Source organism: Rhopalosiphum maidis, chromosome 1 (genome assembly GCF_003676215.2).
Source record: "Rhopalosiphum maidis isolate BTI-1 chromosome 1, ASM367621v3, whole genome shotgun sequence".
NCBI lineage: Eukaryota > Metazoa > Arthropoda > Insecta > Hemiptera > Aphididae > Rhopalosiphum > Rhopalosiphum maidis.
In genome coordinates, this window is record NC_040877.1 from 68139765 (window position 1) to 68159218 (window position 19454).

At 27.8% G+C, this 19454-nt stretch overlaps 2 protein-coding genes across 4 annotated transcripts; both read left to right on the forward strand.

Moving 5' to 3' along the window:
* The first annotated feature begins 8774 nt into the window (after positions 1–8774).
* LOC113548799 (nucleoside diphosphate-linked moiety X motif 8) lies at positions 8775–9739 on the forward strand. Of its 3 annotated transcripts, XM_026949871.1 has the most exons (3): positions 8775–9302; positions 9378–9427; positions 9499–9688. In XM_026949871.1, exons 1-3 carry the CDS (start codon positions 8948–8950, stop codon positions 9541–9543), a joined length of 450 nt encoding a protein of 149 aa, XP_026805672.1. In that variant the 5' UTR covers positions 8775–8947; the 3' UTR covers positions 9544–9688. The 3 variants fall into 3 exon arrangements, with proteins under 3 accessions (XP_026805672.1, XP_026805670.1, XP_026805671.1); XM_026949869.1 differs by having other exon boundaries at positions 8779–9302; positions 9378–9739; XM_026949870.1 differs by having other exon boundaries at positions 8780–9427.
* A 1549-nt stretch (positions 9740–11288) lies between these two features.
* On the forward strand, positions 11289–19121 carry LOC113560176 (DNA-directed RNA polymerase I subunit RPA2). The gene is given in 22 exon segments (XM_026965934.2): positions 11289–11357; positions 11423–11560; positions 11696–11890; positions 12068–12307; positions 12392–12564; positions 12646–12795; positions 12857–13019; positions 13075–13273; positions 14026–14228; positions 14294–14506; positions 14660–14863; positions 14936–15043; positions 15131–15307; positions 15380–15478; positions 15539–15651; positions 15711–15855; positions 15930–15978; positions 15981–16085; positions 16152–16277; positions 18086–18213; positions 18282–18446; positions 18828–19121. Coding segments are annotated over 22 exon segments (3363 nt in total). The 3' UTR covers positions 19029–19121.
* Positions 19122–19454: the final 333 nt, after the last annotated feature.

The window sequence follows — 19454 nt, forward strand, 5'->3', positions numbered from 1 at the left end:
AAATTAGGGTTTCGGTGAGGTTCCGGTTCCCAAAATTTAAAAGATTTCAGTTCCAAAACCGGTTCTTTTCGGTACGGTTCCAGTCCCTGGCTTAAACTTACAATTTATTTACACAAATAACATTTAGTTACGATGATCTCAATCTTTAAAAATATTTATCATCAAATGGGTTTAATATATTGGGTGATTAATTTAAGTAATTTATTATTAATTATTAAATCAGGTTATAACTAATAATAATACATACCACAAAAAACTACGAATAAACCATTGCAGTAAATTTAATTGAAGATTACTTTTTTAAAGTACAGTCGGAACTGTCAAACACGCAAACACGAAATGTTTTATTGTTTTACCGCCGTTATAGGATAAAAACATTGAAATAGTTCAATAACAAACAAGTATTTTTTTCTTTTGCCACAGTCATAAAATGTTTACATAGTAGTAAGTTGTACTTTATTATTTATTTTATATTTTTAATCTTATTTTATAAGATGTACTTTTTGAATAATTATGCATAAAAGTCGTTTAGCTATAAATAGTATACATCAATATGATATTTAATAAATATTATGTATATATTATTTAGTGCCGATTAACGCACATCTTAAATTATATAAGATTAGGAAGCATTCGTCATTTTTATTCTCCATATAGTTTTTACGTCTTTCAATTCTTGACATAATTTTGTTTCAGTTGATTTTCTTATAGAACAATATACATTTTTAGTCATGTATGAATAACATACACTTATCACATATGCAATATAAAGTTAGTAATTAATCCAATATCAAAACATAAATAATAAACACCAAAACGGTGGTAGGGATTTAGTCAGTTTAAAAACTCAAAAATTCGTAGTTATATGCACACCGGAACTTACCAGCCTAAACAATAATTTTGTTCCCGCACAATTATTCCACACATAGGTAGTGCATTTAATTAAATCGTGTAGCGACAGACAATAATAATAATATGACCAGTGGTTGGCGGTCCGTTTATATTATATTAGACACGAGTTGTCTTAATTCCTTGGCCGTTTACTGTCACCTACTATAAACAAACAACAACCACTTTTAAAAACGATTAATACTTAAGAGTATTAAAAATCCGGATTTGTTCGAACAAAAACAAAAACCCATTTTAGTCGAACCACAAAATATATAACACAAATCAAACGAAACATATCGATCGTATTGCAGCCGAGTAAACGCGAGGGATGAAAGCCGTACGAAATAACGTAAGCCCACCATATCCGGGCGACTAGTGCGTATTAAATTATTATAACGTAGGTACCTATAGATACCTTATAGATACAACTACAATAACTGAATAACATATTATACAGTTTGAATTCTAGATTATAACAATCGCATGATACGAGTTCATAATAATATAATACTAAAAAAATATATATATAATAAAATAATATTTTGCATACGCCGTTAATCCGTTTATTTATTATTATATCGTGTACGCAGTGGCTTTAGGGGTATAAGCTACAAGGAGTGCAAGCAAATAATCATATCGATCCACCCCTCTCCTATGTTTCAATTAAAAACCCGTAATGGAATCAAGTATACCTACTAAGTATATTTAGGTATGCGATGTTTCTTACAAATTTTGAATTTATAATGAAATCGTTTATTTAAAAATACCTAATTAATTTAAATTGTTTATTGTCGTATTCTTCGTAATACTTTTATAATATACAATTTAAAAAATAACAATGAACATGAATATTTTAAATTATTAAAGCTCAAATCTGATGGTTTTTTTAAACATTTGCACCTCAAAGGAATGTTAAATATCCATACCATCCAGGTTTATAAAATTCTATGTAACAAAAAAATCCATAGAGAACTTTAACGTAAATATAAATTAATTTTTTTTATCATGATTCATAAGCAACAAGTGACGCAATATACATTAAATTATTACAATATTCATACTGTTCACAGTTCTATATTATGATCTCGCCACTACTTAGGTTGCACATAATATATCAATGGAGTTTAGTGGGTAGATAAGTACGGGCCTAACCACTTTTTCCAATTTTTCTTTTCAAAAAATCTATACCACTAATGTCATAAAAAGAATAAATATACAAATGCGTAACGACTGTACGAGTGTACGACTCAAAATATATAAAAATTATTTATATTATTTTTGTTGTATATATATAATATATAGCATTACTATTTTATCTATAACTAACTGAATTACCCGTCATTGTCGAATATTAGTATATAAAAACGTATACAAATTAATGTTATTGGTTTATACTGCTGCAAGATAAAGTACACGCAACCGAATCACAAAAAAATAAGATATTAGTCAAATATCACTACTACGCAACCAACAAACTGTGTGGTTCTCGATAGTTGGTTAAAAATCATTCAAATCCACACTTACATACAGAAAATTAAATATGAAATCAAAGAAATTATAGTTCTAGTAGCGGCGTGGAAATTTCCTACGTCCGATACGTTATTACATCAGATACTTATATTAACTAAGTTTACAAAAACGTATCACTCCTAACCAATTTTAAAAATCCGACCAAAAAAATAACATTTTCCATTTTTACCCTTTTTATCCAATCTAACCCATTTAGAAACTGAATAATGGAAATGAAGTAATAGATATTTCATTATTTATGTTACATAGTATATATGCAATATGCTAAATAAAAGAAAAAAATCCGACCAAGAAATAACATTTTACATTTTTACAACTTTTAACCCCCTTAAGGGTTGAATTTTCAAAACCCGTTCTTAGCGGATATGGACATCTCCTACCTTTAAACTATACCTACCTACCAAATTTCAGCTTCACTACAGGTCAAATATATTTTTCGAGATTTCGTGTTTAATAAAAAATACTACAGTCTTTTATATTATATATAGGTATATGTGTACATATAATAGAGTGAAAGCATTCAACATTATCGTACGATATACTCCTAACTCCTATATGAACTGTACATCTATTTACTTATTATAAATATTATAATTTTTATAATATTATTTGAAATTATTAACTGACGCTATAAGGACACTAAATAATTAATTTAATAATTCAATTAGTATTATGTAGTTAAGTGAGAAAACCATTCGTACTACAACTACAACATGGTTATATTAATTTATTAAACTTCATTCCTGCCGTCAATAGCATTTCCTCATTCATCACAGACCGCGCGGATAGCTGGTTATCAATATTGCACATATCGTGTAGTGCTATCTAACAGACTACCGACGAGTCAATTCACGTCGTAACGTTACGGCCGACTGTCGCGACTAGACTCCGGAACAAACGCAATCTAAACATTTTTGATAGCACATACGATCACTCATTTGTTTATACTTATGAACTGGTTTTATAAACCTTAAATGTAATATATAAGAAATGATAATAATTATTATTATAATAAACAATATTTTTCTAAATATAATACAATAAAATAATAAAACTTTCCTTCACACTGATAGTCTGATACAGGCTTATATAGCACTAGAAATAATCAAATAAATATTATTTAATATTATTTATTAGCGTCCTAAAGTTTTATTTTTAAATATTTATTAAAAAACTTTATGTATGACTCTATTGAAATATGTCAATTTAGCGATGATGTGAACAACGTGGAATTATACAAAGATGATACAATGTCGCTGTCGACGATACAGTAGTAATTGTCGAATATATATTATTAGGGCTAGAGACTTCATGCCCTAAATAAACATTAAAATATGCATGTATTTATGCCCTAAACCAGTCATTTTCAAAGTGGGCGATAGCGCCTCCCTGTGGGCGTTGATAGTCTTCAGGGGAGGTGGTATAAGACCCTAAGAAATGTTGGTGACGTTGAAATAGAATAGAGGGGGAATACGGATTAAAAAGTATTATGTACTTTTTAAACTTGTTAAATTTCAAACTAAAATTAAACTCCTACTATATGTCCTCGTAATTGATTTTACGACTGTCATAGCCGGCATGACAACTACTGTTTTTAAAATGCGTTACAGATGGTAAGCTTAAAAATTTTTAGGGGGCGCTGGATAATTTTTGATTCTCAAAGTGGGCGATCCATGAAAAAAATTTGAGAATCTATGCCCTAAACAATCAGTAACGTAATATAAAACAAATACATCAATAATATATAGTGTTTTTTTACACGTAAAGTGTTACGGACACCAATCTAACAAAGATTGAAAAAATATTAAAAATAAGTATATTTAGTTTTTTAGGTGAAAAACGACAAAAAATGAACAGGGGCCGTGGCCGGCCGTAATGTAAAATAAAAATCTCGATTATTTCGGGTTTTTTTGCATGCAAACTGTTTCGGTGACCCGTCTCACGATGCGTGTATAGTTTCAGAGTTGAAAAATAAATCCTTCACCGCGAAAACTTGCATACGAGTTTTTTCAAAAAAGTGGTTTTTACTGTACTTAGGTGGTTAATATTGGGATTTTCGAAAAAATTTTGATGTAGAAAGAAAGTTGGACGGTGCCTCATGCACGCTATATCGTTTTTAGAGGCATCGCGCGTACGCTTCCGTTTTAAAAATACGTTTATTTAGTTTTTTAGGTGAAAAACGACGAAAAATGAGCTCAAAACCATGCATCATTTTAGTGCGTAGAATTCATAGCCGCTCGACGATACGCCATTCGTTTTGGTGTTTGCATTGCTTTTTCCTCACCTGCAATATACCGATCGTTTGTGAGTTGGCCGAGTTTTATATCGGTGACTTATCAATTTCGTTGTCAATACGACCCTTATATGCGCTTTTCCCGGACGATGCCTCACAACTAAATCACGCGTCCTCACAGTGCAAACGTGGACAGGTCGCCTCTTGTAATTGTACCGTATTAGATACGTCCGTTGTGCATATTATTATTATTAATATAATAATATGAATGTGCTTCGTTACAACCGCGATAATAATATTATATATATAATATACGTATGGTATTATTGTCAATCAGTGGCCGATATATTAATACATTTGTGACTCGACTTGTCGTCGGTACAGGCCATCGACATTCGACGGTTTTGTTTTCAGTGGTCGCGACCCACGGCCCTTAATTCGTTTTTATGCTACTGAGCGCGGGCGGATGTGGTCGTTGTGTAAGCTCGTGGTGTTCACGATGTACGAGAGAGATGAATGAGCCGTCTCGTGTGCCGACAGTGGACTATACAAAATCACCACACGAATGTAGTCCGATATTAGTCCACACTGCTATCGCTTGGATATTGTCGAAACCCATTCGAATACGCGTGAAATAAGTGCGCTGTTACACGAATATCGTCTTATTTGCATAATCGCGTGTGTATAAACGTATGATTTTAACGGTCACTACATGTAAGGTGCAGGAGTTGTTGATACTCATTTGATCTCGATAGACATTTCCTTTAGTGATGTTCTCACGGGGAATGCGGGTTGAGGGGTTCATATCCGTCCCAGTTTGGACTAGTTTTTAGACCACAATCCTCCCTATCCACCTACAAGTCTATGAAAAGTAAAAAATGATTTTATATTAGAGGGTATTAACCTTCCGCGCCATGCATATAAAAAAAATTTAAATGACGCCACTGACTTATTGCAGCATTTTCTCCATGTGTCACAGTCGTTCTGTTTGACGATAACACACGAGGTCAACTTACGAACGACCGGTATAATATATGTGATAGCAAAATGCAAATTACATACTAAGACAAATGGAAAATTGTTGAACGGCTACACATTTCATGCACCAAAACGATGTATGATTTTAAGTGTACCAATACACTCATCACTCAATCAACACTAACTAATTTTTAGTTATGTACATTATTATTTATTTTTCAATAATTATAAAATTTTTAAACGATAATAATCTTCTAACAAAAAAAAAACATTATTAGTACCCATAAGACCTAACATTCTTTTTCAAAAGACTTTTAATTAAAAATATATCCATTCAGCTATATATTATTATGTTCTCAACTAACAGTATGCAACACCGTGTATCAAGTTAAATCAGCTGCAGATAGTACCTATTATGAATATTATTCGGATTTTATAAACTGAAATATATTACTACATACAATGATATATGTATATAACTATCAATTTTATATTACCTAACCTAATAAATTTATTATTAAGAGTTAAAGTTCAAAACGTAGTTATGTTTTCAGCAAAATTACTGTTTGTTCATTCACTGAGTATTAGATGTTCATTCACTAGGAAATGTTGTTTTTTAGGGTTTATTCATTTTTAATTATTTATTGATAACTAATTAAAAATAAATATTATAATATTCTTGCACAGAATTATTCAATGAATGAAAAATAAATTTTAAAAACCCTGGAATACCAAAAATATCTATTGTATCATTACTTGAAGATTGAATAGTGCTTGTGTGTTTATTCATTGGTGCACTCATCCTATGTTAAAGCACTTCAATTAGACATTATAATATATTAATATATTATTATCATTAATGTGTTAGCATAAATGTAGTGAAAATGTCTGTACAATGCGCCGGACAAGCCGAGTAATGCGATACACATAATGTACATTATTATTATTATTATTATTATTATTATTATGAATTTTATATTATTTGATCATTCTAGTTTTAAATACAGGCATTATTAGTTATCAATAGTTACTACCATTGATTATAAATACTAGTATTTATAACAGATGCGGCAACGTATATTTCATTAGACATTCAAAATCCGTAAATATCAATGTTCAATTACGTGAATCCCGTCATTCTTTTATACTCCATAGGTCATAGGATATATAAATCAATAACGACGTAATTATAGGTAAGTATGTCAATAGTTCAATATACTAATCAAAGCAAATTCAGGGGGCCACAGGGGCCATGCCCCCCCTCGTTGGGTCAATAAAATTAATTAATTTATATATATTTACTTTAACAATTTAAACATTATTTTGCTTGAGATTTAAATGTCTTTTAAAATATAAATAATTATCCCTTGCAATAGTAGAAAGTGCATACAATATTACATTCTTGTAAATATATTGCCTTTAATGTTAGGCACATTTTAATCTATTATCATTCGAATAAAATTATTTAATACCACGTTGTACTAATGAATTTTTATAATATTTAAAAAGATTTTTATTGTTTGGACAAAAAAAATTGACCATAATAAAATAGAGTATCATATATTACGTTAAATTATTCATACGTGTTCTAATTTTTTAATAAGCCAACATCACTTAGTTGTTTTTGCGAATTTTAATCAAAATAGCTTTTATTTTTTGTTTTTGTTGGAAAGAATATTACTCGTACCACTCCACTCCGCGCATCTAAACTTTAAATAATTATAAGTTATAACTCATAAACTACTCGCTCTAAATTCGATTTTTATGTATCAACATAGTCAGAAAATTATTCTGTTTTGGGTTATAAAATTAAAACTATGTTGTAATTCAAAAAAGGAAAAAACTTAAAAAAATATTTAAAAGTATAATTTTTTAATAAAGCCGTTTTTTTTTTTAACAACTTGAAACTATGTAAAAAAATGTTTTCAAAAACATGAATACTTTTTGAAATAATGAGAGTTTTATGATAAAAGAATCACCCTGTATACTATATTACTATATTATCCGAGTACTCATGAACTTGAAGTCATAATCACATAATCAGTGGCGGATCTAACATCCGGGCAACCTGGACATGTCCGACCAAGTTCCGGCTGTGTGGCTCCTCTGGCCCCTTGGCGAAAATAATAGGGTTAACACTAGATTTCATAAATAAATAAATAGGTATTAAAATAGTTGTATTACAATAAACCATATTATTAAAAGTTATTATATAATAATGATATTATAGAAGAGAATTAAAAATACCAAAAATATTTATGTAATTTAGTAATTGAAGTAATTTTTTTTTATAAGTTAGAATTGGAAGGTTACCGGTATTTTTCCCAAATCAATATTAAAAATGATAAATTATGAAAAAATAAAATTAATTAATAAAAATTAAAAACATAATAAATGATGTAATGTTATCACTAAATATTTTAAAACTGATAAATTATAATGCATACCTAGCCACTAGGTATAGCTCCTAGTTATAACAAAATTTTTACTTCGGGAACAATAACCGTCGAGAAATAGTCATTCGCGAAAAAAGGTTTCGGGTTTTCGGATAAAATACCAATCGGGAAAAAGTTCTTTTGGGGAAAATGGCGGGTACCGAGTTGAAAGTATTATGTCAACAATTTATTTTATTTTTTAGTGGGGGGGAGTATTTAAATAATTATGTGGAGGCGTGGGCCCTAATTTTAAATGTCCGACCGGGCCATTATTTTTAGATTTGCCCCTGCACATAAGATACAATATATTATATATCTACACACATAATGGTACCTATGTTGGTATCTTTTCCATACTAATTGATAATATAGTGATAACAATGATGTGTAAAATACGTCAATGCCATAGCCCATATTGCAATTTTTCTTACACAAGTTATATATCATATCAATATTACACGTTTAATAATTAGTTTACACAATAAATATTGCTGTATTGACCTTTAATATAAAATACAATTTAATTAACTTGAAGAAATTCATACCAATTGTCAAATACCATAGTCACTAATTGCTCAATTATATTGTTTTAATATTGTGATGTTCGTAATTTTTACATAATATTTAAAAAGTAATAGTTATAATAATAGGTAGTACAAATATTTATCCTTTCCATACTGCATACATTAAATTTAATTTTATGGAAACAAAAACATATGGAATAAGGATAATACTATTTTATAGTAACTTGTTTAAAAATGAATCATATTATTTACTTTAATATTTTATTAACATAACTCATAAGTATAAATTAATTAATATTTTTTTAAAAACATTCATAACTATACTAAAGTAAGTAACTTTTAATACAAATATTGTAATGCAGTCTCTACAATTAATATGTTTTTCAAAACTTTCAAGATTCTTATCAAATAGTTATTCATCTAGAACAGTACATTTTAATTCTCATGATATATTTTCTAAAGATAATTCTTTAAAATCTGTGAAATGTTTAAAGTCGTTATGTCCTGAACTGAACACAGATGGTAAACGTCAAGCTGCTGTCCTTATCCCTTTATGTATTGTTAAAGATGAAATATCATTATTGTATACATTAAGAACAAATAATTTAAAAAGAAATAGTGGCCAAGTATCTTTCCCAGGTGGAATGCGTGAAGCAGATGAACAATTACAAGATACAGCATTAAGAGAATCTTGCGAAGAACTTGGAATAAGTAAAACTAGTATTGATATTTGGGGAAGTGGTAGATTTATTGTTTCTAAAGACATAGCAATTATGCCATTTTTAGGAAATATTGGTGTTATAGAACCAGATAATTTAAATATTTGCAATGAAGAAGTACAGTATGCGTTTGCTGTTCCCCTTAAGCATTTTTGCAAACCAGCTAATTGTAAACATACATATTTCAGACAACATTCAAACAGAATAATGATGATACCTGTTTACACAAATGACTATAAAAGAATATGGGGTATGACTGCTTATTTGACTTGGATGGTATTAAGATCCATTATACCGGATAATTTCAATCAAAAACTTAATTCATCATTAAATGGAAGAAATTTAAAAGTATAATAAATGTATTATTTATTAGTTACCATTTTAAGTCTTATTAATTTAGTAATAAGAGTCAAAATAATTTATTATATTATTATGTACACTATTTTTAACATGTACAATAGATTTAATATCTGTAGTTATAATCATAATTCAACATATAAGTAAACAAATTGTGATACAAATTTTTAAAGTGAATTTTGGCAATATGCAATATTTTTCTTATACATTTATATTCAATAAATTTGATTTTTTTATTTTATTCTGTATTAATAATTATTATTAATGTAATAATAACAATAATAATACACGATACACGTGTATTTATTATTTTATTTTATTATTGTTATAAACCTAAAATGTATTATTTATTCCTCTCTTCAAACTTGCTCTCATTTGATATGAACTTTAATCGACTTTCTCTTTCAACAAACATTATTTAAATATTTAAAAAATAGTGTCATTAATTTTAGGGTTTATTATTGAAACATGTTAAGATTTTAATAATACAATTGCTTTGTAAACATTGTATTTTTCACTGGTAAGTTCTACTTAAGAAAATATTTCTGGTCACCTATTAATATTCATGTACAGAGTACATATTTAAAATTATTCATCATACCAATGTAGTATTCCACAACAACCTCATACACAAATCCCAATAAAAGCCTTTGCTATATCCATTATATTTGTGCTCAGCTGATCAGGATATTTTTAAATATGTCCTATAAAAATAAGTTATCAATGTAAAGTTAAATTATTACTTTCTTTAGTAAGATTTTAGAGGAAGATAAAATACTAGAGGAATAAAAGAGAGTATTTAGGATTTTGAAAATTATATTTGAAAGTAAGGAAGATATTGAGTATAGAAATTAAAGATATATACACTTTACAAACGGTTTGGTAAAATAAAAGGTTATTAAAAAAGATACATAATCGATGTCAATGAGCTATGTTCACAGCTGTAGTAGATACTATTGTATTTATTGATAAATAATATATGAAATATAATTTTTTTACATTAATTGACAGCAGGCATTTGCTGTCTAGGGACCTTGGACCTGTGCCCAATGACCGGTCAAAAATTAAATAATTTAATGATAACAACTATGATAGTAAGGTTCACGAATTAAGATATATATCTTAAATCGTGGTATGGTCAAAGAATCTTAGATCATAATACGATCTATAAGCACAGAATAAATAATATAATGATAGGTATGAATCATACCGTATGTCGTCCGCGATAGGTCCATACTCTGTGAAAAAATGATTTACGGTTAGGTAAGACCGTACACAGAATGATTCTGAGATGTAACGATGTAGATTGTAGATAATAAAATCTATAAACTCCACAGATGATACTCTCTGTTTCTGGTGATAACGTTTAAACTGTTATCTTATTTTTTATCAATATTGTTAATATACAATTTGAATTAGAATTATACACGTGTTTTTTAGTTTTTAGTGTTTTTACTGTTTTTGTACTCAATTTTAATTTTTTTTTTTTTCATTTATGTACCTAGTATTATCTAAATATTTAAGTACCTACAGTTTACACTTTTTATTATGGAGTATACATTATGGACGTAATTAGTCAATCATAATTAATAATATTTTATAGATTTAAAACAAAATTATAATGTATGAACCAACACTTAAAAATTTAACAAATGTTAACTATGGTAAACCTCCCGATTCCCAAAATCAAGTGAGTTATAAAAAGAATTTTTATTATTTATGAATGTTCATTTTTAAAATAAAATTATTTTCAAGATTCTTCAAGAATTGGGTACTCCACACATTGACTCCTTTAATTATATGATTGAAGAAGGATTGAATTTGGCCATCTCTGATTTGCTACCAGTTGAATTTGATACAAAAGGAAAGTATCGTGTAAAACTCACCTTACTGGTAATTAATGTACTTTTATAATTTGTGAGAAATTGTATATATGACTATTTAAATGATGTAAATTTAAATATGTGTATCAATTTTTAATCTATATTAATTTTATACCTAAATGTCTAAAACAAACTTATATTTTAGGATGCAACTATTCATCAACCGCGAGTACCTTCGGGATCACTTGGTGTTAAATCACATAATATATATCCATTAGAATGTCGACAACGCCATGGTACTTATTCAGGAAGATTAGAAATAAAACTCAGGTGGAGCATTAATGATGCTGAACAAATGATAATTGACAGAGATATCGGCCAAGTGCCAATAATGTTAAAGGTATTTATTTTTATTATTATTACAATTATTATTTGATGATATATAATTTAAGAAACTTATTATTTTTAATCATGATGAATGGTAAGCTTATTCAAAGAATTTAATTATAAATATGATTTTTTTTACCTTACATTGTTTATATTTTATTATATTAAGATATATTTATAATATTTTTAGTCTAAACTATGTCATTTGGAAAAAATGTCTCCAAAACAATTAGTTAATCTAGGAGAACATCAAGATGAATGGGGTGGATATTTTATAGTTAAAGGCAAAGAACGTCTAGTTCGGCTTTTACTGGGAACAAGGAGGAATTTTCCAACTGCTGTTCAAAGAAATACATGGAAAAACAAAGATCAATATTTTTCAGATATTGGTATTTTGATAAGATGTGTTAAAGATGATTTAACAACTGTTGTAAGTTTTTTTATATACTTTTGTCTAATATATTTTAAGTGTATAGTTAAAAACTATTTTTCCTTTTAAAATAAATAATTATAGACAAATAATTTACATTATTTGACAAATGGTACTGCAAAATTAATGATCCCAATTAAGAAGAGAGTATTTTATGCACCCATAATTTTAATAATGAAGTGTCTAACTAACAGTTCTGATGAATTTATATTTAGACACATTATTAAAGGACATGAAGATGATTTGTATTTCATCAGGTAAGTTTGTCAATATATATATTTAAGATGTTAACATTTTTTTTTTCTTGAAAAATAAAACATAAAAACCTTTTTTCTAAGATCTGTAATGGAAATGATGCGTTCCTTGCATGAAAGTAACATACATTGTCAAGAAGATGCTAAGGAATATGTTGGTATCCTGTTCAGACCTAGATTTTATGAATTACCCGAATGGAAAACTAACAAAGAAGTTTGCGATCATATGCTCAGGTTTGAGATTTTATTGTCGTAAATGTTGTAATCAAATGCTATAATTTTCAAATTATTCCAGGAATTATGTTTTGATCCATTTGAATACTGATTTTGATAAATTCAAACTTTTAGTTTTTATGTTGCAAAAGTTATTTTCAGTGGCACAAAATAAATGTTTAATTGAAGGTGCTGATGGAATCATGATGCAGGAATTAATGCTTGGTGGTCATCTTTATCTAAAAGTAATGAAGATAAATCCATTAAACAGTAGAATTATAAAATCAATATTTTTTTCAGATTCTCAAAGAAAAGTTGCAATTGTGGTTGAATTTGGTCAAAATCAACTTGCTTAAAATTGACCAAGGTGGTCAACCATCTATTGGTGATATGATGACTGCATTAAGAAGATGTGATTTAATTGAGCACTCATTGACAAATTTTTTTGCTACTGGTAATCTCAATAGTCAATCTGGCTTAGGAATGCAGCAAGATAAAGGTACTTTATTTAAAATTTAAATTTATCTAATTATTAATTCATGGTTTATATAATTGGTCATAGTTATTAGTGACACATGTGTCATATGCAGTCCATAAAAAAAAAAAATATATACATACATTCTTACTTTTATTTAATTGAAGCCTGAGGATTAATGGTTAATAAAAGTTTCATTAAGGCAGATGACCAAATATTTGTCTTATAAAAATATTTTTAACATCTCTTAAACAACTTTTGAATGCTTTTGATTGAATTAAATTATTGTTGCTATTTTTCTTATAATTGTCTTTCAAAAAATTTGTTAGCTCTTTGTAATCTTATACCATGTTCTTCCATAAACATTTATTAATTGTTAGAGTTAGTGGTGTTAGTGCATTTATTTGTGTACTTTATTAGGTACTTACTATGATTGGCAGTTAGGTGAATATTATCACAACTTCAGCATACTGAGGATCTCTATTCATCTAAATAAATAGTAGTTTCTGCTTCTAGTTTTTTAATAACTTTTAGTAATAATGTTGCTTGATCTCTCTTAATATTAATTATCAAATAATTACAATCCAGAATACCATAACTACACCAATAACACATACTAAAAATCACAGTCCTTGAACTCAAATTATCAATAGTTGTTTCATCAATAGTGATTCACCCATATTAACCATTATAAAAATTTGAATACTGAACACATACAGATGTATACATAGAAGTTGAAACTACAGTTATTAAAAAATTTTATTTCTTTAACAAAGGACTTACAATTTTGGTTGAAAACATAAGTCGAATGCGTTATATGGCTCATTTCCGCGCAGTCCATCGTGGTGCTATTTTTGAGTCTATGAGAACAACTGAACCTCGAAGGTTGCTACCAGATGCTTGGGGTTTTATATGTCCAGTTCATACTCCTGATGGAACTCCTTGTGGACTTCTTAATCATTTAACAAAATCATGTATAGTAAGCAATAACCATAAAATTAAAATTTATTAATTCATATTTTTAAACTAAATATATTTATTTAGGTCACTAAATCAGTTAGTAGAAAAGTACTGCGTGACATTCCAAAGGTATTAATATCCCTTGGTATGTGTGAAGCATCATACAAACCTCAGGATGTCAATATTGGATTTGTATATAATGTAATTCTTGATGGTCGCATAGTTGGATATGTACCTGAAACATTGACAGCACTTTTTATCAAAAAGCTCCGTACCTTGAAAGTGAAAGGAAAACAAGTAAATACCATTTATATTATAACATATACTGATGTTACTTATATAATGATTGCGCTAAATTTCTTGTTCAAATTCTGTAACCTAGAATAAAATGCTCAACACTAAATATTATTAGTTAATTTAGAAAATATAAATTATAACTAAAATGTTTAGATACCAGAGACTACTGAAATTGTATGGCTTCAAAAGAAAGAAGAAAATATTTTGGGTCAATTTCCAGGTCTTTTTTTGTTTACTGGAAATGCAAGAATGATGAGACCCGTTTTTAATTTAGACTTAGAACAAATAGAGCTGATAGGAACTTTTGAACAAGTTTACTTAGATATAAGTATTTCAGAAGATGAAATCAGACCTAATGTATGTATAGCTCATACAAATTAAAAATTTAATATTTTATTTAATATACCATGTATTATTTTCATAATGTAGATAACATCATATAGAGAAGTTACAAAAACAGATTTTCTTAGTCATTTAGCATGTTTAATTCCTTTACCGGACTACAACCAAAGTCCTCGTAATATGTATCAGTGTCAAGTAATTATAATTATGTATTTTGAAATAAATTATAATAAATAATGGTTATATTAATATTTATTTTTATTTACACATACTTAAATGTAGATGGGGAAACAAACAATGGGAACTGCTTGTCATAATTGGCATTTACAGTCAGAAACAAAATTGTATAGGATACAAACACCAGCATCACCATTGTTCAGACCTGTTCATTATGATGCGTTATCAATGGATGATTTTGCAATGGGTACAAATGCTATTATAGCTGTAATTTCATACACGGTAAAATACAATTATTTATTAGTATTTATAGTTCAACTATGGAAAATTTAACAATGTTTAAATTGTTTTTAGGGTTATGATATGGAAGATGCTATGATTATAAATAAAATGGCATTGGATCGAGGTTTTGCTCATGGTTCTATATTTAAAACAGAATTAATTGAAACCAAAGTATATTAATATTTTTTATGTTTTTTATTAAATCTAAATTAACTGAACTATTTTTCTTAGCCACATACTTATTTCATGCGTGATCCATTTAAAGAAGATCTTTCTAATTATTTGGGCTTAGATGGTCTTCCACATATCGGTTTAAAACTATCTAAAGGAACACCATATTATAGGTAACTAAAATATAATTTGTTTAAATTATTTTATCCAACTAAAATATATTTTGTTGAAGTTATTTTGATGAACAAATTCAAGGATTTATAATAGCTAAGTATTTAAGTAATGAAGAAGTTATTGTTGATTCAGTTCGTCAATGTGGGGATTTTACAACTGGCCGAAAAATACCTAATAAAGCTACAATCACTGTGAGAGTTCAAGTATGTTAATATGATAAATATATATTAAATTCTATAGTATATTGTTTTTTGTTACACTATACTTTTATTATCAGAGAAATCCAACAGTTGGAGATAAATTTGCTAGTCGTGCGGGACAAAAGGGATATTTAGTAAAGGCTGGCCTTCCGAGGACTTGCCATTTACAGAAAGTGGAATGGTTCCTGATATTGTTTTCAATCCTCATGGTTTTCCTTCAAGAATGACTATCGGTGAATACTTTTCTATACTATTGACTTTGAACTTTTCTATAAAATAATTTAAATGTTTATTTTTAGCCATGATGATAGAATGTATGGCAGGAAAATCTGCAGCAGTGCATGGTGTAGTGCATGATGCTACACCTTTTAAGTATAGTGAAGAAGATACTGCAATTGATTTTTTTGGAAAACTCTTAGAAGCAGGTAAAATATCTATGTTTTATTCAGAATATTATATATTTAGTCTTTACTTGCAGAGGGGGCTTGTGTACTATTTACCTACCTACCAAAAACAAAAATTGAAAATATTAAATACTACTTACAGTAATATCTATAGTACTATGAATATTATGTTTTAAAATTTTAAGAAATTAGGAATATGAATATATTATATTTGAATTGGGTTATTACTTATAAGAAAAAAAAGCTATGCAACCTTCGTTGGGTATAGTGACGCTGAGTAGGTGGTTGGTAATTCACACAATTGCAGTATACTCAGTGATGTATTGGAAGGTATACGTCGTATACCCGGATCCCTTTTTTTGAATTTATGCGTATACCTTTAAGAAAATTAGTCTTTTATGGGTATATGCACACCTCCAATTTATCATCAGTTATATAACCAAACAAAAGTTGAAAATAATAATAATGTGCAAATTAATACAATAATATTTTATTATAACATTAAGTACTGTATATTATCTAAAGTTGTTTATTATTTTATTAATATAGTCCATTATTTTACTGTACAATTTTTTTTAAGTTAAATAATAAAAATTTGTATTCTTTATGATATTTATGAATTGAATTAATTAAAAAAATAAAAATATATTTGATACTGAGATACTTGGTACATATAAACAATGGCGTATATAGGAATCAATTTTGGGCTGGAGCCAAGGGGTGATGAATCCCCCCTATATACGCTACTGCATATACATATACACATGAAAGGTAAGTGTTTGTAATAAAGTAATAAAAGATTATTACTAAGTATAATGATTTTTTGAGCGGAGCGAGAAAATTTTTTAAGGTAGGTATAATAAGGTATATTCAACTACTTTTAGGTGCGCATACCCTTAAATTTATTTACCAATACACCACTGAATATACTACAGTGCAGTTTTAAAGTTGAAACATGTCATTACATAAAAGCTGTCTTTAATGCAATTTATGTGCACAATTGTTTCCATGCACATAACTAATTACATTTTTATCAGTAGTTTATTTTAGACATCTTCATCATATGCATACTTTATTATTTATATATATTGTCATTCTATTTTAATTTATCGTAGTGACATAGTATTTTTATAAATTAAGAATAATTAAAAGTTTTACTTATAAATTGAATATGTAAGTTTACTTTTTAACTTTAATAAAATAAAAGGTAAACAATATTTGTTTAGTATAATATATATATGTAACCATTAAATTAAATTATTTTTGAATGCATACAACTTTGTTAAAAGCTTATGAGCTACCACTACACTTAAATGTAAATTAACATTAACAGGACACCACATCCCCGTGTATTTTATCTTGATCTTACAAACATTTATGCCAAATTTTCATTGAGTAGAACCAATTTTATTTGTTAAGCCTAAATATAAGAGTGAAATGACCAAATTAGGTTCAAATTAGAAGGTAAGAGCATTATTAGTGTTTTCTCTTTGAATTATTATGATACTTTATTTTTAAGTTAATTTTGAGCATTTTTAAATACTAATATTTTACATATTTATAACGCGCTTAAAAATTAAAATACTGTAAAAATCCGACGAAAGAACACCTATAGTTTTTTTATCATTAAGTTTGATAATAGATAATTTTATTCTAATATTTTAACTAAATATACAAAATTAGTTCTATTGAAAGAAAATTTGCTATGTTGTACGTTTGTAAGATGGAGACAACACATGTGCATATGGTGTCGTCTTAAGTTATTGATGATATGTTTAATTATTTTAATGATTTTGAATTGAATAACATTTATTACTATAAATTCTTAGGTGGATACAATTATTTTGGAACAGAACAAATGTATAGTGGTGTAGATGGCCGAGCAATGAAGGCATCTATATTTTTTGGTGTTGTACATTATCAGCGATTGAGGCATATGGTGTCAGATAAGTGGCAGGTAATTATTTCAATAGCCATTGTATTATTAAAAGCAAAATTGAAAATAATCTACTAATTTTGTGTCAGGTACGAAGTACTGGCCCAGTTGATGCTGTTACAAAGCAACCTGTTAAAGGCCGTAAAAGAGGTGGTGGTGGTCGTGTTGGTGAAATGGAAAGAGATGCACTAATATCACATGGAACTCCATTTTTAATGCAAGATCGATTCATGGATTGTTCAGATAAATCAACGGTTAGTATTTATAGTTATAAAATGTATCAATACAAGCTTCAGAGATGCTCTTGATAATCATATCTTACCTTATAATAAATCAATTTTCTCTAATTTTAAAAATTATCGAGTAAAATGGTTTAATGTGATACAAATATTTGTGTTTAGTGTGTTGTATATTTGTAAGACAGATACAATACTTGGAGGAGTGGAGTCTTCTAATTATTAATTTTAACACAAACTTTTAAGTCATAATTCATTATAATTTTTAAGCATTACGTGTTAAAACATTTTAAACTTTGAATACTTAAATAATTGGCTTTTATCCATTATCTTTTTAAAATATATTGCACTAAATACTTTATTATTAATAAGTAATTATACTCTATTATACATTTTTAGGCTCTGTTATGTTTGAAATGCCATACAATACTATCTTCATTAATTCACTTTAAAGAAGATAGTTATTCAAGTAAAATGACAAAATGTAGAACATGCGACTCTACTCAAGTACAAGAAATTGGAATACCTAATGTGTTTCGATATTTGTGCTCTGAACTTGCAGCAATAAATATTAAATTACAGTTAAATATTGAAGTATAAATACTGTAAAAAAATAAAAATAATTTCAAAATATTGTTTTTTTTTTAACTATATAATAAATATGCTTGCTTATTGCTGGTATTATGCTTGTTTTTTTGATATTTTAAAATTATTTGTCCATATTTTCCTTTTGTACTCCATTTCATTTCTCTAGAAATGGTGAATTATTTATAAACCTTGATTTTAAAAGCAAATATTGTGTGATCGTATGGTCTCTTGTTTCCACAAAAGCATTTACATTAGCTAATAAGGTCTCCAATTATTATCAGTTTCAAAAGGTGAACATCCAACATCAATTGCCTGGCGGCTGGCAGTCAGCTTACAAATATGATTTTAGTTATTATTATTTTTATTAGTGATGACAATTTATTGATGGTGGACACTTTTATTGGCATATAATATCCTTATCTAAGTCCTTAAGACTTA